The sequence below is a fragment of the Ascaphus truei genome, chromosome 4 (assembly GCF_040206685.1).
Source record: "Ascaphus truei isolate aAscTru1 chromosome 4, aAscTru1.hap1, whole genome shotgun sequence".
NCBI classification, from domain to species: Eukaryota; Metazoa; Chordata; class Amphibia; order Anura; family Ascaphidae; genus Ascaphus; species Ascaphus truei.
This window is the reverse complement of record NC_134486.1, coordinates 324,909,384-324,933,264: the sequence shown is the minus strand read 5'-3', so window position 1 is coordinate 324,933,264 and position 23,881 is coordinate 324,909,384. Positions and strand designations below refer to the sequence as shown.

The window sequence follows — 23,881 nt, the reverse complement described above, 5'->3', positions numbered from 1 at the left end:
GCGCAAGCGGTTATAATACCTCTCGCTTTCATTCCCAAATTACCTAATCAAGAAGCCTGAGAAATTTCCCTAGCAACCAATCTGAGACAACTAAATTGGGTTTCTTAAACACCTGAATGTCCCCAGGGGCAGGTGAAATATTCCTCTCTGCCTCTGCTTCCCCCTATGCCCCCCACAGTGCCCCCCACTTTGATTGACTCCTGCCTATCTGGTGTAGGCCACATGGACATGCCCATGCATCTTTTGTTCTGAGGATGTGGGTGCTTCACTTAGCCCTCCCACCCAAATGCTCTTCACACTTCTGGCCCAGCTGGGTCTTTCAAGCCCCAACCTCTGAGCAGACAGAATGGCACCAACTTGGTAGCCATCTGGTCTCTGGGGTCAGTGACTTGGAAACCCCTAAGCTCATATACAGTGCATCAAACATATATACCTTTATTAAATGTATACTCTAATAAAATATGCTTTTACACTTTACTTGGCTAAAATAACTAGGTATTTTCTGGTGCGAGGGATAGAATGAGCCATTTTACTTTATACTCACTAGCCTTATCCCTAACACTTTGTAAAAACATGACCTGCTATTTTACCAAAACCTCTTAGCTAATAACTTAGCTGGAGTATCCCCTGAACCCCTATGTTACCTAGGGATCCCCACAGCTACAGGAACACTTCTCATCCCTGTGCCTCATTTTACTGTGCACAATACATACATGTACTTAACACACTTTGTTAATAAAATATATACGCTTTAACAATCCCAAGTCTCTCTGGTTATGATGAATAGAAGAAGAAACTGTACGTCATTTTTCCATAGCCATATTCCCCACACACACTTTATAATAAACTTAGTACAGATTCTAAGAATCCCCTCATAACCTTAGATGATTGGAGTACCTCAGACCCCCTATACTGGTTCTGGGTGACTGGGGCCTTTACTGAGTGTCCCCATTAATCTAGGGACCCCTTGACTGTTTCAGGGACACCTCACATCCCTCTGCCCCATTTTACCTTTGTGGTCTGTCCTCAAGCAGGGAAACCCTGTGGTGAGTCGCACAAGTGTTTTCAAGGGGAGATATTACAGGGACCATGCGTCTACACGCATCCAGGCATCTGACCTGATTCCTGGGTGCATTTTTAGGAGAACCAGCAACTCTGGGCCCTGTCTAGATAGACACAATCTGCCAACACTTTCCCCGCAAACCCCCCCCCCCTTTAAACTCATACCACAGCCACCTCGGCTTGCTGGCACTCCTGGAAAGGTAAAAACACATAAAATACTTTATTACCACTCAATTACAGGTTATGCATATAAAACACTGGGTCCAAGAGCTGACACTCTATAAATCTAGCACACGGATCAAGGGTAACCAAACGGGCTTAAACTTTATTTGATAGCCTGGCTACTCCCTACCATCACAATCTCTAATAATCAGATACTGTCCTACTGGGATCCCTCTATCTAATGGACTAGTATGGTGACTGTCAGCTTTTAAGTAGTTTTTGGTCACTGTGGCTTTGTGATATGTAGTTGCACTTAGAGTTCTATCAGATCCTTTTTTATTTGTAGGTCTAGGACGCTTATGGTAGATGAAGCTTACTTATGATGTGAGCTTCAGATTGTGATTACTATTTTTTTAAATGTTTATAAACTCACTTAATTCCTCTCCAGGAATATAGAAGGGATGGGGAGGGAGGGGGGAGAGAGGTGATGAGGAGAGAGAGAGGGGATGGGCGGGGGGAAGAGAGGGGATGAGGGGGAGAGAGGGGGTGAGGAGGGAGAGAGATAGTAGAGGGAATGAGGTGGAGAGAGAGGTGATGGGGGGATGGTGGCTTTAGATGGGATATTTTGCTTTGATAAATCTGGTGCTGTTCTGAGCTCCATTTTTGCCCCATCAAGTCAGTAAATTCTGTATACTGTCCCTTGTCTTTTTTATAAGATATAAAAATGGATACAAATCTTTTGTCACACAGTATAAATAAGAAACTGAAATATATTCTTATGTAGAGAAAAAGGTTGCAAATAGTTATTAAACCTTAAACTGTCTTATTTATTGAATCTTCAGTTCATTAAATAGTTTTCCTAACCACAACAGTATATATCAAAATTACATTATTTATCATTCAGTTCAACATGCAACTGTATCCCACAGTTGCATCCAGTTCATTCTCTTAAATAAAATAGTAATTACTATCTTCTTTGGTCCTCTGCACTGTGTAACATACTGTATGATTTTGATTATTTGTTATGTCAAAAGCCAACTAAAGTCAGAAGCTGTGCTGTGTTTCTATAAAAGAAGAAAATCTTCCCGGTGTTTAATCATCCTCATTTCTCAGTTTAATTACAAAAGTTTAAGAAAAACTGTCCAGTTTTCATCCATCAAAAATTATACTACAAAAACATTTTTTGCTTTATTACTTTCAACTTCTGTCAACGATTGCAAACTAGTGTTGGATATGTATGTCTGCCAACTGTCTAATGTCACTATTTGTAAAAATTTATGCATACACTGGATCAGGCTAAGTAAATACTTTCTTCTATTGTACATTCAGTGCCAGACATCTGAATCAGACTATTTAGAAAAATCTTCAGGAGATTTATTATGCAGGATAGTTATTAAATGACCTCTAGAATTGCCGCCTGCTTGTGATGAACTAAATGTTAACAACTGACGTCTGTAGGAGCCCTTTCCAATGACCGGGAGGTACTCACAAAGTCCTGGAGCGCAATTCGGCATACAATACCAGCGCGACCGCTACGTCCCGTTTTCAGAACTTGGTCCCAGAAAAGCGGGACTTAGAAAATTTCTTGATTTGAAAATCTATGAATCCGGCTCGCGTCTATTTCTCACAGAGCATCTTTTTCGTATCTTGACTTTGCCGCTGATGGTTTCGCACTTGGAATCTGCGGTCCTGATTGGCTGCAAGGTTTCTTATAGGTTTTGGAGTCCCATTCACAAACCACTACAGCCAATCAGCACGTGGGAATTTCTCTGTCAGCCTATCACCGATTTGCCGGTACTTTGATGCTGGATGGTACCTTTTCCAATTCTGTCAAGGTGCATGCGCCAACCTGGCACCTCTGGCTCTTAGCATATTGAGCCCACCCACTGTCCAGGCTCCGAAGAGTCTGGGGTTGGACAAATGGTTGCCAGATAGCCCTTTGTTAGCCCAGGATGTGGGTACTCATTTATAACGGCAGTACTACTCCTGTTCTAACACCTTGGCATCCCTGAGGCTTTCAACTGTGCAGACTCAGTGACACCAAGCTTGGTGGCCATCTGGGCTCTCAGATTCCCGGGCTTTGAAATCCCAAAGTTCATTTACAGGCTACAAGTACATACACTTATCAAACACAAACCTTTAATAAAATGTACTTTGTGTTTAAACATGTCTATGTCTCCTGGTCTTGTGTCAGGGATAGAATAAGAATATATGTTTCCTACTCTTACTAGCCTTACTCCTGGCACACTGTATAAACCTGACTTTTACAAATACACAGAAAATCCTTGCAGCTTTATGACATAGCTGGAGCACCCCCTGAAACCCTATACCAAGTGCAGGGTGACTTGGGCATTAACTGGGCATCCCACCTTATGCTAGGGACCCCGGGACCGGTCTGGGGATACCTTGATCCCTGATGCCCTTTTTACCTTTCAGGTTTGTGCTGAAGCAGCGAACCCTATATGTGAGTCGCAAGAACGTATCCAGGGTAGGATTTTGCCGGAGCACTGGGCTTCAATGTGCCCGAGAATCACACCAGATTCCTGGGTACATCTTTAGGGTATGCCATAACTTGGGAACCCCGCTACATAGCCACAATCTGAAAGAAGCTGCTCCGCTAAACCCACCCTAAAACTCATAGCCTCGCAAACTCCTCTGGCTAGCACTCCTGGAAAGGTAAAAACACAAAAATACTGTATTGTCGCATAATTTACACACAGTCTCAGTGATGCATATACGACAGTCAGGTCCAAGAACTGACACTCTAGGACCTTCAAACACGATTCAGGGGTAACCAAGTGGGCTTAACCTTTTATATTGAGCCTGGTTACCCTCTCACCATTACATATCCTCAAAGCTAATTAAATGCAAAATTAAGGTCCATTAGCAAAACAGCCAACGTAACATAACCTGGATGGATGGGGATTACCGCCACCTAAAAATATATTCTGCACATGCACATTGGGAAAGACCATTCTAAGGTCACGTTAGTTGGTGATACATTACATATTAGTCTGACCTTAATAACACGTCCATTACTATGTTACAATTTGCAATAGAAACCCTTGCCTAACAGCAAACCTCAATCATTTCCGTCTGAAAAACAGTAGGGATGGCTGCCCAGGCTTCTACCTTCTCTGCCATGGCTACTACTACTACTACTACTGCTGTGGCACCTAGGATCAGGAACCAAAAATTTAATTATGAGTAGCTGAAAAGCATTGTATTTGGGGGCGCATTTTATTGCGCATTAATGCTCTGGGCAATACTGTCCATACCATTGAGATGCTGAAAAGGCGATGGACGAAACGTAAGGCCAAAGTGAAGAAGAAAATGGCTTATCATGCAATTGCAGCCAAGAGGACAGGAGGAGGCCCACCTGACCCCCTGCATCTGACCTGGGTGGAGGAGCGGGGCAGTTCTGTCATCTCCTGCTCACTGGTAGTAAGACTACCTGGCTTTGTGCACGCGAGAAACTTGGTACAGTAAGTGACAAAACTGTACAGTACTTTTATAATACATTATACAAATATCAATATCAATCTCATGTCACTTAAGACACATCATTGGCAATCCAAACAAACATTGCCATCTTAATACAGTGCACTCACACATACAGGTGAGGAGTACTTTGCTAAATAACGTACTGTATGTGACACACTTACAGATGCAGCGTCTGTTATCCAACCATTTCTCGGGTTGAAACATGCACTATAGTGCGTGGTGGTCGGAGATGGTCCACTTCAGACTAAATGGCCCATTGGATTAACACACCAGGGGCCCCTGCTGTGTTAATCCTAGCGGGGTCTACTTATCTGTAAGAGACACGCAGTAGAGATAGGCTAAATCAGTAACTCTACCTGCATGCCACTAACAGTATTAATTTTAATACTACAGTATTGTAGCAAGGGGTCTCCGGCGCTGAACCACATTGATTTCAGGTCCGATACCCCGTACTTCCCGAGTTACAGGCCTCGTTATGGGGTGCCGGTATCCCCACCATGTTAAAATCCTGTGGGTTACGTGACCGTGGGATTTTAGCATTGCAGGAGATACTGGCACTCCATAATGGGGCTTGTATCTCAGGAAGTAGGGGATCCCCGAAGCTGAAATCAACTTTGTTCAGCTCAGAACACCCCCTGCTTACATTTTATTTTTATTCATACACTACCGACACACTTTATTGAAGTGTGGTCGGTACCGCAAGCCGGGAAATCTCCCGGCTTGCTAGTGGCCGCCCCTCGGCGTGCCGCGCGTCATAGACGCGCGGTCACGCGTCATCGGGAGCGTGCGCCCGCTGCACGCGTGTCCAGGGGCTCCCCGAGGGAGCCCTGGTGTCCCGCGATCGCGGGACAGCGGCAGGGGGTTCCGGGGGACCCGGCGGACCCGGCAGCGGTAGGGAGAGCGCCCCGATCGGAGGGCGCTCTTCCGCTGCTTCGGCGTGCGCCCGTCACACTCGGGCGCGCGCCAGGCTACTGCTGCGGCACAGAACGGGCAAATGCTCGAATAAACTGTGCCGCAGCAGTAGTGTGAATGAGCAGGGGGTCACCTGAGCTGAACAAAGTTGATTCCATCCTCGGGGACCCCCAGCTTCCTGAGATACAGGCCCCGGTATGGGGTGCTGGTATCCACCGCAATGTTAAAGGCCTCCGGTCACATATCTTGGGAAGCAGGGGGTCCCCGAGACTGAAATCAATGCGGTTCAGCTCTGGAGACCCCCTGCTCACGCACACTATGAATAAAAATAAAATGTAAGCAGCTTTTTTCGTCAGCTAAAGCAGTAATAGCTAGAAATTGGAAACAGACTTACCCGCCGACAATTACGGAAGTAAAAAATAAACTAAATTATATTATGGTCATGGAAAAACTCACCAGTTGAATTCAGGATAGATACGAAACTTTCCTGAAAATATGGGGGCTGTGGATGATTTACTGGGAAACAAATGCTTAATAAATCTCTAACAATCTTTCCTCCAATGCTATATTATAAGACTGTAATGTGAATCACGCTGAAAAGTAAATACAAGTGTAACAAAGTATAATTGGTTGTACTGAAAAAAAAACAAAGATGGAAATGTATCCCACCCCAGCCCCCCGCCTATTTTTCTTTTGTAACCTCTCCCTCCCACCCCAAAAATAACTTTGTAAAATGTAAGCAGCTTCCTTACCTTAGCGACTAACCGCTAAGGCAATGAAGGGGTTAAGGCAGACTACCAGGTTTATTGGGGGCAGAAGGGGTGAGTGTGGAGGGGTAATAGCCCCAGGTTGGGTTGTTAGGCCTCCCGCATGGGTATTGGGAGGTGTTAACCTCTTCATTACCTTAGCGGTAGTACCCACTATGAAAGAGTTAACCCTTCCCACTACCCACCGAGGCCTGACCACCCACCCGGTGGAAACTACCCCCTTCACTCAATCCCTCTACACACAATAAACATTAAAATACCTGCTACCTACTGTACCAAGTGAATAGCAGCTGCAGACCCCGTAAGTGTTTGTGAAGACTCTCTTGGAGACCTGCTGTGTTCAGAGTGCTCATACTGTACCAATACACAACCCACCCCCTATAACCCAAACAACCTCCTAACACATACAGTACAATAATGGGAAAAATTACTATTATCCAGATATGGCTAATAGTGCAATTGCCCATTTAAAATAAAACATACTGTACCAAACGAAATAGACAGCACACTAAGGGCATCATGCAGTAAGCAGCGAAAAAACGCATTAGCCAGTTTAGCAATTAGCCATGTTTTTGGCGTGTTAAACTGGCTGTATGCTGTAAGGGGTGTATCCCTGGCGAATGAATTAGCCACCACATTTTGATAAAATGGCTAGTAATCGGTGGCGAGACAGCTGCCTGGCGAGAAACTGCCGAGAAGCCGTCCCCTGCCGAGTTGTGTTTGCAGCAGAGAGAGATCCGCTGCTATCTCGGCGCAATAATCAGCACAATAAAAACTATTTTTAAAACCATTTTCATTCATAGTGTACATGTGCAGGGGGTCTCCAGGACTGAACCGCATTGGTTTCAGGTCCGGGGACCCCCTGCTTCCCGAGATACAGGCCCCTTTATGAGGTGCCGGTATCCCTCTGCATTTGAAGGTCCCGATCACGTGGCCGCGGAATGTAAACAAAGCAGAGGGATACCGGCACCCCCTTACTGTATTGTATTTTAGGGGGGTACAGGTGTTGTTGGGGTCATATATATAATGGATAATAGTGCATGTGTCCATTTAAAATACATACAGAACAATAAAGACATTAAATACATAAAGCACTCACCCATGTCCGGCTGCCATGATGAAGGCCATCCTCACCTTCATCCTGCCCATGCCCCATCCGCTTCTGCAAAACAGACACAAGAATTAAAATATCCAATGTAATGTCCCCTAACCCCTTAATCACCATAGCGGTTAGTAACTGCTACAGTCATTAAGGGGTTAACCCACCATCACCCAGATACCCTACCCCAATACCCCCCCCACCCCTGAGGCCTAACCACCCTCACCCACTACCCACAAGGGAGTCCTACACATACCCTTGGGGCCAATACCCCCTCCCCCCAGCACATACAGTACAATAATGTGCCAAATAACTATTATCCACATAAGGATAATACATTATTTGGCCATTATTAAATACATTAACTAGCATAGAAAAATAAAGAAAATTCTACTAACCTCTTCAATAAGAAGGCCCCGTCGCCAGCATCATCATTCTGTTCCGTTGCCAAAATAATAAATAGCCAATACATTTCAATGACATTCACATATCAATGTACCCCTTAATCACCTTATCGGGTACTAACCTCAAAGGTATTAAGTCTATCCCTACTCTGATTGGTTCTAGTACCATGTGACAGGCTTTCAATCAGAGTAGGGATAGACTTCCCACGCTCTGATTGGCTGCCATACCATGTGAGGCCGGCCATGTTTCTTTTAATGACGTCATCTTAAAGGCAATTGAAGCAAAGCCATTCTGATTGGCTGTGCTTTCATTGCCTTTAAGTGACGTCATCGTTTTTTTTTTATCGGCCAAAACACATGGTTTTCACGGCCCAATCAGGGCCGTGGGAACCATATGACGAAAATGTGACATCATAGGCCTGTGAATGCCTATGTCGTCTCATTTTGAAGCCAGACGCCGAGGAGGAAGGACCTCCGGAGAAGAAAGAAGACATGGGCGTGGCACCAGACGGGGAGAAGACCCCGGAAGAAGATAGAAGAATACAGATGAAGATGGATTACAACTAGAAGACCCCTGGATTGCCGTGTTTTATTATTTTAATGTTTATTATTTTATGGTTTTTTATTTTATGGGTTCCTGTTTGTGGATTGGTTCGTGAGTAAGCTGATCAACGGGAGTCGGTGAGTGGGTCAAGTAATGATAAGTTAAATAAAGAAATGTATTTAATGTAAATGTGTTTTTTTTTGCTTTTTCATGTGTATATTTTTTTTAATGTAAATCATTTCTTGCCACTGTATATATGTATGTATGTATGTCTAGAGAGATATATACATACAGGGTAAGAAATGATAGTGTTGTAAAAGCTTGATTTGCAGTATTGTAAATGATTGTGGCTATGCTGCTATGCATAGATGTGTGTTAAATGTATTTTATAATTAGAGAGATGTAATTTTTGGGCTTCTATGCTGTACTGTAGGTAATGGTGAGGCTTGCTTTAGTATATTGTAATTTTTGGTGTCCTTTTTTGTATGATGCTAACTTGTTCTCTGTAACGGTTGCTATAGTTAATTGTGTAATTGGTATGGATGCTATTTTAATTTTTTAGGGATGTAATTCATGTATGTTAATTCATTGATGGTGACTTTATTGGATTACATAGTATACTTCTTGTGATGTAATGCTATTTTAGTTGGATTATTGTATTGCTAACATTGATTTGCAGCGTGTACATGTAGCTTACATTTTATGCTACATGTATACAATGTAAATGCAATGTTTTAAGTGGCATTTGAGGCTTTAGATTGAATGATTACATGAGATTTGTTTAGGAAATTGCTTTTTAATTCATTGAGGATGTTATGGATAAGTGGTGTTGCCATTGCAGGATGGCTTCACCCCTTAATACCTTTGAGGTTAGTACCCGATAAGGTGATTAAGGGGTACATTGATATGGGAATGTCATTGAAATGTATTGGCTATTTATGATTTTGGCAACGGTACAGAATGATGATGCTGGCGACGGGGCCTTCTTATTGAAGAGGTTAGTAGAATTTTCTTTATTTTACTATGCTAGTTAATGTGTTTAATAATGGCCAAATAATGTATTATCCCTATGTGGATAATAGTTATTTGGCACATTATTGTACTGTATGTGCTGGGGGGAGGGGGTATTGGCCCCAAGGGTATGTGGTAGGACTCCCTTGTGGGTAGTGGGTGAGGGTGGTTATGCCTCAGGGGTGGGGGGGGGGTATTGGGGTAGGGTATCTGGGTGATGGTGGGTTAACCCCTTAATGACTGTAGCGGTTAATAACTGCTATGGTGATTAAGGGGCTAGGGGACATTACATTGGATGTTTTAATTCTTGTGTCTGTTTTGCAGAAGCGGATGGGGCATGGGCAGGATGAAGGTGAGGATGGCCTTCATCATGGCAGCTGGACATGGGTGAGTGCTATATGTATTTAATGTCTTTATTGTTCTGTATGTATTTTAAATGGACACATGCACTATTATCCATTATATATATATGACCCCAACAACACCTGTACCCCCCTAGAATACAATACAGTAAGGGGCACAATAACTATTATCCACAAATGGATAATAGTGCATGTGTCCATTTAAAATGCATACAGAACAATATGCATTTAGCAACCTTCTGAGGATCTACCCAATAGACAATAATATTCAAGTGATTTAGGGTGCTTCAGTCAATCAAAGTGTAACTATTGTGGTATATTTTATACATATTTTGGAGTTCAACTATGGTATATGTAAGTATATGCATTTTGTGACTAATAACATGTAAGTCATGATTTGTTTACTTGATACAAAAATGTCTATTGATTTTGTGCAATTGTTTTGATGATAGTGATATACATTGTTATAAATGGATACACTTGAGTTTATTATAACATCATTGTATTACTGTATGTGTTTTTATGTATCTGTGACTCACAAGATTATCTTTTTCCTAATTCTTCTTGTTATGTTTATTTGTTGCTTTACTCCTGAGGTGTGCTTGGTTGCTCAGAAATGAAGCAGCGGTGGGATCGCGAAAAAGACTTATGTTAAAGTCAAAACGTTGATGCATTAAATTATTTTTTTCTACTATTTTAAGTCGTGTGAGTGCCTTAATTTTTCTGTGCTAATTGTCTAATTTGATTTTTAAGTAAACCCAGGCAAGTCATTGCTACTGTGAGTGCTGCTGATAATGATAGATAGAAGATGATAGATAGATAGACAGACAGACAGACAGACAGACAGACAGATGATTAATTTGAGACCCTGTGTTTTTTCTTAGCCTTATATGCTGGTACAAAATAGCCAAAGATAGAACAAAATGGCCCTGGGAAGTAGCTAGGTTGTCATTACTTCCCGCTTCAGCAATTTATTTTATGTAAATATTTGTTAAATAGTTTTTTTAAAATAGAAGATTTAAAGGTGTTCTTTTCACCAAACATTTGTTGTAATCAGACTGTGTACTGTATATTTTTCCATTTTGTGTTTCATAATCTAAAATGTTAGATTTTTTTTTCATATTTAATCCGAAAATTGAAAATAGCTCAGTCACATTTTTTAAAACAAAATGTACAATACATACTGTATTGCTTATATTATGATCTCCTCTTTAAGTGAATAAAGAATATTGTGGAGATTCCCAAGCTGCATTCATTAATTCAATGAAATCATTCAGGGCTTGATTCTGTAAACTCCAAAATTGCGATTGGACGAAAACTCCCATTTAAATCAATGGAAGTTTTCGGCTGATCGGAGGGTACATGGCCAGTTTGGAGCTAATAGAGCAGTGTTTCCCAACTCCAGTCCTCGGGGAACCCGTCAGGTCTTAAGGATATCCCTGCTCCAGCACAGGTGGGTCAATCAGCGGCTCAGTCATTTTGACTGAGCCACCGGTGCTGGAGAAGGGATATCCTTAAGACCTGACCTGTTGGGGTTCCCTGAGGACTGGAGTTGGGAAACACTGTAATAGAAGAAGTCCCTCAGTGTTTCCCTGAAACAGAACACAGTTGAAGGTTTGGACAATGCAGCACATGATATTGCTGAAAAGGTAAATGTATTGTAAAACTATTTAAATATATGAAGTCTGTTTTGGTCAACTATAGGTATACCTTCCATAACCTGAAGTTCACTGTGGATGGACGTTCACATAGGTACACAATTAGGAGGCTTTATAATGTGAAATTCTAATAGGCTTTATTGTGCTTGTTCCTTTTCATCAGGAAATTATCCAAATACAGGGGGGGGGGGGAACAAAGCTTCCATTCACTTGGGAGTATTTCTAGTGAAATCCTATGCAATTAGTTCACATCTCCCTTAGTCAAGCAGTTCTCGCAGCCCCAAAACATATAGCATGAAAATAAGCAGATATAAGCAGTCTCTTGAGAATAAAAGTCTTATCTGTTTCTTGGAGGGAAAATCTCACTTCCTGGTTCAGCTTCAGGTGCAGTAGTTTTCCTTGAGTCTTGAATTCAGCTCTGCTGTGCAGAGATCAAGACCGCTCAGCTCCAGAGATCTGGGTTTCTTTTGGTTAGTCTCTCCTGGGACTCAAGAACCGCTGCTCTGTCTCTCCAAAGGTCAGCTCTCAGTCAGAGCTAGGGAGGAGTTACTTCCTTTCTCAAAGGCAGGCTTTTTCTACTATCTGTAATCAGGCAGGTGGTGCTAGTTAATTTGCTACCAGCAGTTAACCACCACACTGCTGGATTAGAGGCACCTTTGTGAACAGGGATAAGTCCCCTGTTACATTCACATAACAATTTTTAAGTCAACACAATGTTAAATAAGAAATAGGTTAAATGTTAATTAACTACTACTTTATACAGTATGTCCCTCCTGCAGTATATTGAAGATCTGTCAAACAGTGAAAGGAAAAATGCTTTAAATTACTACAAAGCCTGCCTTGTGAAATAAATTGAACCAAAATTATCTTTAAAATAATATGTTTGAAGCAATATCAATGTGTTTACAGTATTTCCCTATTATGTTGCTCATGTGCCTTCTGTCTAGGTATATGAAAGAAGATGCCTCTGCACAGAGTGGGATGGCCCTAATGCAAGTGGACTTACTTAGTGGCTTTACCTTGTCTCCTGAAGCCGTTTTGTTAAAATATCCAGTTAAGAAGGTGGAATTCAGTGAAAGCAAAGTCAATCTTTATTTTGATTCTGTAAGTGGAATAATGAGGGTTTAATGTTTACAATTGTTGCATTATGTTATTTAATATTTTTCTTCACTACTCAACACGCACAAGTCTAATCCATGCCGATTCGTCTCTGTCTTTGACTCCCTACTCAGACCACCTTATGCTGCCTGTTCTTCTTCCAATGTAAAGGGGGGTTAAGGCTGCACACCACAATATATAAATAAATACATACAGTTTACCGGTGCTGCTGGTTCAAGGAAGTACCCGCCAGGAAATTCCAAAGTACACTGAGGAAAAAAGAGAGATCCAGCGCTCCACGGATTTCAAGATAATGAATTTATTGTGCCACACGACGTTTCGACCAACAGGTCTTTTTAAAGTGACAAGGCATACTCAAATGAGGGTCTACCTAGTATATATACCCTCCAACATTAATCAAACAAGTGAAAAACAAGTGAAAACAGTTACATAATCACCCCAGCTGCTCCCAATCCGCTTCCCCTGATCAGTGCTATCTCCATGCATAGCCATAACAGTCCATGAGAGTTCATTTCTGGTTCCTGTGTCCATTTCCGGTTCCTGTGTCCATTTCCGGTCTGTGCGTTCCAGTGACGTCACGGGACTCTTTTGCGCATGCCCATGCGTTCCAGCGTCGTCATTGTCTCCCCGTCGATCTACAGTGACGTCAGTCTTCTTGCCTGAGTAGTTTATCCTTCCCTCGTGATGCTGTGGGGGCTGTGTGTTCGCTCTATGAGCTGTAAGCCTTCCTTCCTTCTGCGTCTCGATGTGGGAGGTGCTCCTGCGTCCTGTTTCTTCACTGTGAGATCTCTGGAATCTTGTAGTCCTTAATGTGTCCTGTAGATCGACGGGGAGACAATGACGACGCTGGAACGCATGGGCATGCGCAGAAGAGTCCCGTGACGTCTCTGGAACGCACAGACCGGAAATGGACACAGGAACCAGAAATGAACTCTTATGGACTGTTATGGCTATGCATGGAGATAGCACTGATCAGGGGAAGCGGATTGGGAGCAGCTGGGGTGATTATGTAACTGTTTTCACTTGTTTTTCACTTGTTTGATTAATGTTGGAGGGTATATATACTAGGTAGACCCTCATTTGAGTATGCCTGCCTGTTCTTCTTCCTCCATCTCACCTCAGGACTTTGCCGACTATTTCAAGGAATAGGTGGAATCCATACGTCAGTACATCCCCCCTGTATCCCCCTCCTATTGTACACCTCTTCCTAATTCTCCTCTTGCCTTCCTTGACTCTTTTTCCGTTGTCACAGAAGAGGATGTGCCTTTGCTGATCTCCTCTTCTCCCTCTATCACCTGTGCTCTTGACCCCATTCCCTCCCATCTCCTAAAACCTCTTGCTCCTACTATAATCCCTACGCTCACACACATTTTAAACTCCTCCCTCTACTCTGGTACTTTCAAACATGCAACAGTTATACCATTACTCAGAAACAGCAAACTTTACACTACCTGTCTTTCTAACTATCGGAGACAGGGGGTGCCCAATGCTACATCCCATTGACAAAACATATATGATGAAAAGTATAAAGTAAAATACTTCAATAATAATAATATTTAATGCTTGGTTATTTAGTTAACCCTTTGGCCAAAGCGTCATAAGCCTGCATACCAACATCAAGGTATAACCAAATTAATGCAGGTCCTACACTACACTACACTGTGAACCCTTCTTTTTACCTCTGTAAGAGGGGAAGAACCATTATAGGTCTTGTTCCTGCAGCAAATGAAATTACCTCCCAAGTTAAAAAGGTGAAAGAGGAGGAGTGAGCTCTGGGGGGAGGTGCCACAGCCTCCAATTGATTGCTACCAGTCAGACATTGATTAACACACATTCCCAGCTAGCTCAAACTCCCACACCCACCACATGATGAATATATATTTATGTCAAGCAGAGAACTACTGAGCGTGGCAATTGACGCTTTGGCCAAAGGGTTAACTAAATAACCAAGTATTTAATATTATTATTATTGAAGTATTTTACTTTATACTTTTCATCATATATGTTTTGTCAATAGGATGTAGCATTGGGCACCCCCTGTCTCTTGTTGTATACAATTGCCACGCTCAGTAGCTCTCTGGTTGACATAAATATATATTCATCATGTGGTGGGTGTGGGAGTTTGAGCTAGCTGGGAATGTGTGTTAAACTTTCTAACTATCGGCCTGTCTCCCTCCTGCCCTTTGCATCTAAACTCCTTGAACGTCTTGTATTTTCTCGCGTGCTCACATTTTCTCAACACCTATTCTTTCCTAGACCCTCTATAACCTGGCTTCCACACTGCTCACTCCACTGAAACAGCCCTCACTAAAAGAACTATTGATGTCCATATTGCCAAAGACAGAGGTCATTACACTCTGCTCATATTACTCGACCTCTCTGCAGCGTTTGATACTGTGGACCTCCTCAACATTCTCCATACTCTTGCTATTCGGAACAAAACGTTATCCTGGATTTTCCTCTTACCTCTCTCATTGTACTTTCAGCGTCTCTTTTGCTAATACCTCCTCCTCTATCGATCTCTCTGTGGGGTACCCTAGGTCTCTGTCCTAGGACCTCTTCTCTTTTCTCTTTACACACTCTCTCTAGGTGACCTAATCACCTCTCTTGGGTTCAAATATCATCTCTATGCTGATGACACACAAATTTACTTTTTAACCCCATACCTTACACCTGCTGTACAGACTAAAGTTTCTGAATGTCTCTCTGCTACAGTTTATCATCCTGGACGGCCCTCCACCGACTTAAACTTAACATGGCAAAAACAGAGCTCCTCATGCTTCCTCCCAAACTTAGCCCTACTACCTCCTTCCACATTACTATTGGAAGTACTATAATTCACCCAGTAGCCAAGCACGCTGCCTAGGGGTCACACTCGACTCCTCTCTCACATTCTCCTCTCACATTCAAAAAGTAGCTAAAACCTGTGTTTTTTTTCCTCCGCAGCATTACAAAGATATGCCCTTTTCTCTGTTGCTCGACTGCAAAAACTCTGATACAGACCCTCATTCTCTCCCGTCTCGACTTCTGTAACCTCCTGTTGTCCGGCCTTCCTGCCTGTCACCTTTCTCCTCTACAGTCTATCCTAAATGCTGCTGCCAGAATCACTCTACTCTTTCCTAAATCTGTCTGTGTTTCCACTGCTGAAATCCCTTTCCTGGCTTTCTATCAAATCCTGTATCACAAACTCAATTCTCCTCACTTTTAAAGCTTTACTCACTTCTGCTCCTCCTTACATCTCAGCCCTAATTTCTCGCTATACAGTACACCATTCCGACTCTTGCATTCTGCTCAAGGATGTCTTCTCTCCACCCCTTTTGTATCTAAAGCCCTCTCCTACCTAAAACCTTTCTCACTGACTGCCTTACACCTCTGGAATGCCTTTCCTCTCAATATCCCACAAGCACCCTCTCTGTCAACCTTTAAGACCCAACTCAAAACACACCGGCTTAAGGAAGCATATGAGTAGCTCTATAAGTGATAGTTTTACACTGCATACATAAACCTTGGCCCCTTGCAGACACGCTTACCAGAATGCCCTCCTACTGTCTCTGTACATTATTCCTACCAACCAATTAGATTGTAAGCTCTTCGGAGCAGGGACTCCTTTTCCAAAATATTACTTTTATGTCTGAAGCACTTCTCCCCTTTATGTGTTATTTATATTATTTGTTATCTATATGATTGTCATGTTTATTACTGCTGAGAAGCGCTACTGAATGTAAATTAATCGCGCTATATAAAGACATACATACATACAATATAATATTATATTGCATATTTTTGTAATATCCTTTTTTTTATAAAATGTCACAGTTAATATGACTTTATATATAAATATCTATATACAAATATTACTTGTGAGCACATTCATATGTCTTAGACAGGTCTGCAACCCTGCTTTTTGCCATTATAACCTAGCTACAGTGCTTCCACTGCAGCAAGGGATTCTGTGAAATTACATGCAAATGAGCACACAGTGCCACCTTTTATCTTAAAACCACAGCTTTGAAGCACTGTATGCTAGGTGATAATGGTGAAAAGCAGGGTTGCAGGCCTGTGTAAGACATGTGAATGTGCTCACAAGTAATATTTTTACATGCGATATGCTATACGGTGGAGGGTTTTTAGTCACCTTTTCACCGACCATAACCTATATATATATAACACACGGGGATACCACATCCAAGCCCCAAGAATATGAAATAGTACCCAAAAGCTAGAATTAACTCTTAAAAAAAACGAGTTCTAGCGGTGCTTGGGGACTCCTTTTCCTAAATTTTACTTTTTAAGTCTGAAGCACTTCTTCCCTTTGTGTTATTTATATCTTATTATGTGTTATTTATATCTTATTATTTATATGATTGTAACTATTACTGCTGTGAAGCGCTATGTACATTAATGGCGCTATACAAATAAAGACATACATACATATGAGTAAATAGAAACAAACAGAGATTCACTAAATATATGCAGGAGCCCTGTGTGTTATGGGTCAATAAACATCCTCTTATTTTCCATATATTTTGTCTGGTGCTGATAATTAAACCGCAATAAAACAAATGATAGACAGCACTCAAAAGAATTTAACTAATAGTAGTGCAGGGTGCAAAGGGACCTAAGGGACCCTATTTCCCAGCACTCACTGTCTCTGTAGAAAAAAAGCTCAAATACAGGAGTATGTCCAAAATGTCAAATGATTTCATTTAAACACAAGAAAAATAACCACTTGGAGTAATGCAACACTTAGGCAAAAAGAGTTCCAAGAGTCACAAGCAGGAGCCCTGAGGAAATGAATACAGCTATGGACGGTTTGCTCTTTGATTTTGAAATTGCATTGCCTTAATATTTGGGTCTCCAATTGCTGCTGTAATATTTACTTTGACTGTTCCATTTGCTCTAATAAGCTTTATTGATAAACAGCTTTTGACTTAAGGTGTAGAACAGGTCTGCATTTTGCTTTGGGAAGAGAGGATATAGGGAAGTACCTCTGGGTCCCTTGGACCACAGGGAACGGGCTTGAAGAAGAGGTGTACGCCTCGAAACGATAGTTGCCACCCTTGCATATCCTTCTCCATTTAGTTCCCCCCCCCTTATGTTTATTGTGTTTTTCACTCTGTTCCCCTGTGTCCCTCCTCCCACTCCCCTTCCTTTGAACTCTTTTTGCCTAAGTGTTGCATTACTCCAAGTGGTTATTTTTCTTGTGTTTAAATTAAATCATTTGACATTTTGGACATACTCCTGTATTTGAGCTTTTCTACAGAGACAGTGAGTGCTGGGACACTTGTTTATTGCTGATAATTAAACCATTCTGGTATTTTCTTCAATTGTATATATTTTTTATATCTAACACAGACACCCTCTGTAGAATACTTAACACTTCGTGTGCAGTCATTTCCTAAATGCATTCTATCTATATCTATACTCTATATATATATATATAATCATTTTTGTTGACTATGAGTTTTAGTTTTTAACAGTATTTGATGAATTTATACCTCAATAAATGAACAATTTCTTCCATTTGTATTGTAACACAGCAATATTTACTTTAATATTCTGTCAAATGAATATATTTGTAATTTTTTTTAAAATAATTTGTATACATTTTAGCTCAATGAGACACATGTTTGTGTGGATATTCCTGCCATTAGAGAGTTTAAGGTCGGCTATACACAAGATGCTTTTGTGTCCGTCATTGATTACTATGAACCAAGTAAGTGCACGATCTTTCATATCAAAATATATGTGTCGTTTAGGCTAATTTTATGAGTAATTGTATCATTACTTATTTGATAACTTGCTGTCACATCTAAAACGAATTGCAGATCAACACAGTTGGTTACGTTTGAACGAGTAATTATAAAAAAAAAAGGTGACATTTTAGAAAAACAACATACCTGATAACCTGGCACGCGCCTTTATTTTTACACCATATGATTACAGGCAGATAAAAAGTCGTATTCGGAATAATTGATCCTCAGCATGACAATTAGAAGCACTAACTGCCGGCAAACAGTTTGCTTTAGGCAGCCCAGTGGACATCAGACATGTTTGTTATCAGGCTTCATTGACATCTTGAGCCTGTTCAATATTTAAGAACAACCACCTCAGAATCTAAAACCTGGCTTGGATCAATTTTACTGTAGGCACAAAACATTTCAGGTCATGCAGTATCACAGAAAGCAGAAGCAATTCACTGCATTAGACATACAGTAGTGAATATTAGGGCAAAAGATATAGGGGCCTATGCAGAGAGCAGCGAATTTTCGAAATTCGCCATTTTTTGGAGATAATCGCGCAGAAAACAGCAGAAAATGGAGATTTCCGAAAAACGCGCCAATTTTTATTTTCTATTTGTAAAACTCGCCTCGCGGCTGGCGAAAACCTCAATCTCGCCAGTTTTACAAATATCCTAATGCAGAGAGCCGCGAACGGCATCTAGCGGCTGTTCGCGCCAATAAAATGGCGCTATTGTCTCCTTTTTCCCTCGCCAGAAAAAATTGGCAAGAAGCGGCCGCTCGCGGCCATTGCAAAGGGGAAAAAAAAGGCGCGCATTTGTTTTTACAAGTTTCTGAAGCGCGCATCTCGCCAATTTAAACTCGCTAGACGCATCCATGTTAAACATAGCAGAATTCGCACTTTTCTGCATATGGAGAATAAAACTCTCCAAAAAAGCTACTTTTTAATAAATTCGCCATTTTTCAAATTCGCTGCTCTCTGCATAGGCCCCATAATGTGGGACATAGCAAATTTGAATATACAGTACTGTAACCTGGCATGGTTGTGATTTTTTTACTGGTCATCTTTAGTGAACACATATATCTAGCTTAATGTGACATTCAAAGAGGCTTTATTGTTATGTATCATCTCTGTCGTATTACAAATTATGTAATTATCGTGCTATCTAGCACAAAAAGAACATAGTAACAGCATACAGTACAATACTAGTAAAATAGCACCCAGACCAGTGACAAATGGGGTGCTTCCAACTAAGCCACCCTGGCCACAGTGACAACATCACGCACAACAGCAGGGAATAAATTGCAAAAATATATACAACATTTATTATAACGTAATTATACAAAATGTCCAATATTGCAGTACAGCAGCACCTCATCAGGGATGGGACAGTGCTACTGTATCTATGCCAGAACATTCCCAACCAGAACTGTATTTTTCCTAATTCTCCTAATACTTACTATACAGCTTCTGAGTTTTAAAACTCTTTCTCAACCTCTCACGATTGACCATCAATGTGTTTTCATATCCATATACCGCAACCATTCATGATAGAGTTGATTAGCATGACTAGGAGAGCCAGGACTTAACCACAAATTCAGGTGAACTATCTTGTAATTTTCAACTGAAGAAGTTCTTCCAGACTAGCTTTGATTAAAAAGTCACTTTATGTGAATTCCCTTAAACAGATTAGGAGCCATTCTGATTCTGAATTATTAAATTATAAAGTATTTAGTGTGATTTAGTGGAACTGTCAATCTCATTTTTGGCCTTCTATCAAAGGTTTGTATCAGACTGGACTAAAGTCTTTTTAACCTTGCAAAAACACATTTTTTTTTCCGTTTCAAACAGGACGAAGAGCAGTAAGAAGTTATAATTCAGAAGTGATGCAGAAACTTTCACCATGTACTTTCTGCAAAAATGACTGCAGTATGTGTAAAGCAGATAATCATACTTCTGGATTACAGCAGCACTCAGCTGTCAAGCGTCTTTTCATGATATTGCTTGTATTACAAATTATACTACTGTAGGCAATATTGAAATAATCACATGTATGCTGCTTATTTATGCTGCCCTTGTAATACTGTATGTAGAAAGTGCAGTGGGCATTGCCAGGGCCAGCAGTAGGTCTATCTCTTCATACTGACCCTGCAAAGATTGCTAATTTGTGCTTGTCCCATAATGCAAAAACAATCTTTTTTGGGTAGACAAAATATTATAATAATATTATAATTTATCAATCTACCCCAGCTAGAAACATTTACATTTTATTTCATTAGTGCAATGCATTTCTCTGGAGTTGTTGCATGTCACTTATTTCTGAAAGGTGAATGACACCTGTAGAAAATAAAAGTAATGTACCAAAATTCAATCTTTAATATTCCTTATTATCAATCTTTACTTTGTAAATTATTTCAACGTATCTTATCAGAAGATGAAAAACACGTAATGAAAACTAATATTAAAAAAGTCAGCTACCTAAATGGTCCTCCCTCTCATAGAGTGTATTAATGAAATGCAAATGGAATTAATTCAGAATGGATACTGTAGGTCACACAAAGCAGGAATTGGAACAATTAATTGCCATGCATCTGCTGTTATATCACTAGGAAAACGCTATATTTTATACCACGTTGTGGATGAGTGCTTAAACCTAATCGGGCAAAGATTAATAAGACGGAATGTAATACGGACAAAGCAAAATTTGCATAGCCATTAATTTGTGGATTTTGTCATCAAATTTGCCTAGTATTCTCAAATTTCAGTAAAAAAATGGTAATGTCTGGCGAATTTAATTCACACACTATACTTTGGTATTATACGAACCTATAAATTAGCCTAGTTTCCACTAACAGTCGAGGCATCAGCAACACAGTTATCTAGAAAGGCCTGCTGTTGTCTTTCACAACGATCAAGCACTGTCTTGAAGTTAAACAAAATGAAAATAATGAATACCACTTCAACTCTCACATTATTGTGACTTGAAAAGAAATATGTTTAATACACTGTAATATCTCAAACTTCAAAAAACTTCCACGTAACAATGACATCTCATTCGCAACAAACTGTCTGAAAGTTGAAAAACCAAAAACACACAAAACTCATTAGTCTTCAGAAGACGGTGAAGAACGAACAACTTATGCTGACTTGGTGGATAACCAATCAAAAACCTATTGCGCTGTGACTAATTATCACTGCCACCTAGATGTCAAAGTAAATGTACAGGTTGTTGTTGTACAGTGTTGTTGGTTACCGTGGTTATCAATTTATTTTCACTGAAATATTTCATTTCTCTGAAATGGTTCAAGCAAATGGTCTGAAAATTTTGTACAAGTGGCAAATTAATCCATGTAATGTTTTGTATCAAGAAGCCGGTTGATGAGATGTACGGTTTAATTTTATATATACATTTTTTTTTATCACTTTAAAAAACAAAAAGTGAATTTTCAAAATGGGGGCTGCACCAATTTGGTTGAAACTTCTGGCAGATCTAAGTTAGGATGGCAGAAAGGTACCCTCAAAATTTGATCCGAAACGTTCAAGGGGTTTTACCTGTGGAGAAAGAACACACAAAAAATACCACACACACACCCAAAGTGACCACAAAGTTTTGTTAATGTCTTGGTTTCGCTCACTCACCCCAAGAGTCAATAGAACAGAACAGAACCCAGTAGTGTTGGGGATCATATCAGGAGTCAGGACCAATTCAGATGCCACAAATAAAAATAATTTTAAATACTTCCAGAATAATTCAGAAAATGTGCCATCCCTAACTCTGATTGTCACGCTCACAACATTCCTTACTCACTAACTGATAGGTTCTGTATTGACAGTATCGGCAGTATGCTTCAAATATAACTCAATATTTTTTTCTGACTGATTTAGAGGCATATGCCTTTAGATTTATGCTTAATAAGGAATATATAATCAATGCAAAAATCAGTGTAATATTGAAATGGATGTATACAGTATTTGCTTAAAAGGATCACAAAAATAAAACTGCCATACTTTAGAAAGTAGACATCGCAATAGCGATGTTGGTTGGGATTCCTCAACATGCAGTGAGACATTATGATCAGTGCAAAGCAAGTATGGACGAATAAGTGAATTATAATGGGGATTAAAATATTTCTCCTAGATTCACTACTTTTGTGAATACATTGGTATAGTACGTTATTCATAACCTCCAGCCCAACTTTAGACACCAGCAAAAAGAGGAACCATGAGGGGAGGAGAGGGGGGTTGCACAAAATGTGTTTTGCACTGAATGCCTTATGAATTTTTTTTTTTTTTTCATCTGGCTAAAATATTTGTCTTCCATTCTTTTTGTTCCTGACTTTTATGTGATTTTTGTGTAAATAATATTGTACTTGTAGTATTTACACCAGGATTCAATAACCTCCGATACATGTTCTTGGCTTGAATGGCAGTTAACCGTATCAATGGTTATGCTCCCTAATTCTCTAATTTGGGGCGTTTTTCTGACGAAGCGGCTGTGCTCCAAAACTTTATTATGGCTCCCTTGTTCTAAGCAGATTACTATTAAATGTATCTTTGAAGTATTTTTGCTTTTGCTTTACTTGGTGTACTAACCATAACAACTATGGACATTTGTATAATTCTCTGGAGTAACTGCTTTTTTTGGATTACTTTTTTATGCACAATACAGTACTACTTGGTTTTGGAAGCTTCTTCTGTACTCTATAGAGTGCGTACTATTAGTTCATTACTAATTTAAATTTTAAGTAAAAACATATACTTTTTTAACAGAATAAAGTGTTCATTTTAAGTGGGATTGATACTTTTAAAGAAGTTAATTACATGTGTAACATGGCTGGACCAGATTGCCTCTCTGCCTCCTGTCATGTAAGCCCTGATTACTACAGGCTGTGACAGGTAACATTGTGTGCATTGCCACCCCCCCTCCATTCTGACTCCCTGAGTGACTGAAGTGGTGGTGACATAGGAATTTGTGTGCAGCCTATCATGGTGCAGATCCTGTGCCCTCCCCTTCTGAGCCTCAGGGAGGAAGTGCATATTGTTTGTGAGTCTGCGTCCATCCCTCCTAGGGAGTGGAAGTGTGAGCCATCTCCTGCTGGCTGGGAAGGAGATAGGCCAGTCACTCCCTCATGGGCTGGCTGACCAAAGAGATCTAAGGCTTCACTGTTAGAATAGAGCTAGCACCATCCAGAGGCCTGGAATCCTTCTTTAACCCATGCATCTGCTGTGTAAGATCATCTGTAGTGACTGTATCAATAAACCCCTTTGAGATTTTATATATATATATATATATATATATATATATATATATCACTTTTGAGCACATTCACATGTCTTAGGCAGGTCTGCAACCCTGCCTTTCACCATTATCCCCAGCTTCCACTGCAACAAGGGATTCTGGGAAATTACATGCAAATGAGCACACGTGTCACCTTTTGTCTGAAAAACCATTGTTACATGGAGCCATTGGGCTTCAGGGGGATGGACCCCACTGACACTCCTTCATCCAGAGCCAGTAACTCACACAGCATGTCT

The 23,881-nt window shown here is 40.6% G+C and overlaps 1 protein-coding gene across 1 annotated transcript in view; it reads left to right on the top strand.

Moving 5' to 3' along the window:
* The window catches only part of CD109 (CD109 molecule), a 220,784-nt gene extending 197,874 nt beyond the window's left edge, over positions 1–22,910 (top strand). The window contains exons 31-33 of the mRNA XM_075598010.1: positions 12,433–12,589; positions 18,218–18,320; positions 20,198–22,910. Coding sequence (XP_075454125.1) covers positions 12,433–12,589; positions 18,218–18,320; positions 20,198–20,376 — 439 coding nt within the window. The 3' untranslated portion in view covers positions 20,377–22,910. The remainder of the gene's footprint in view (positions 1–12,432; positions 12,590–18,217; positions 18,321–20,197) is intronic.
* Positions 22,911–23,881: the final 971 nt, after the last annotated feature.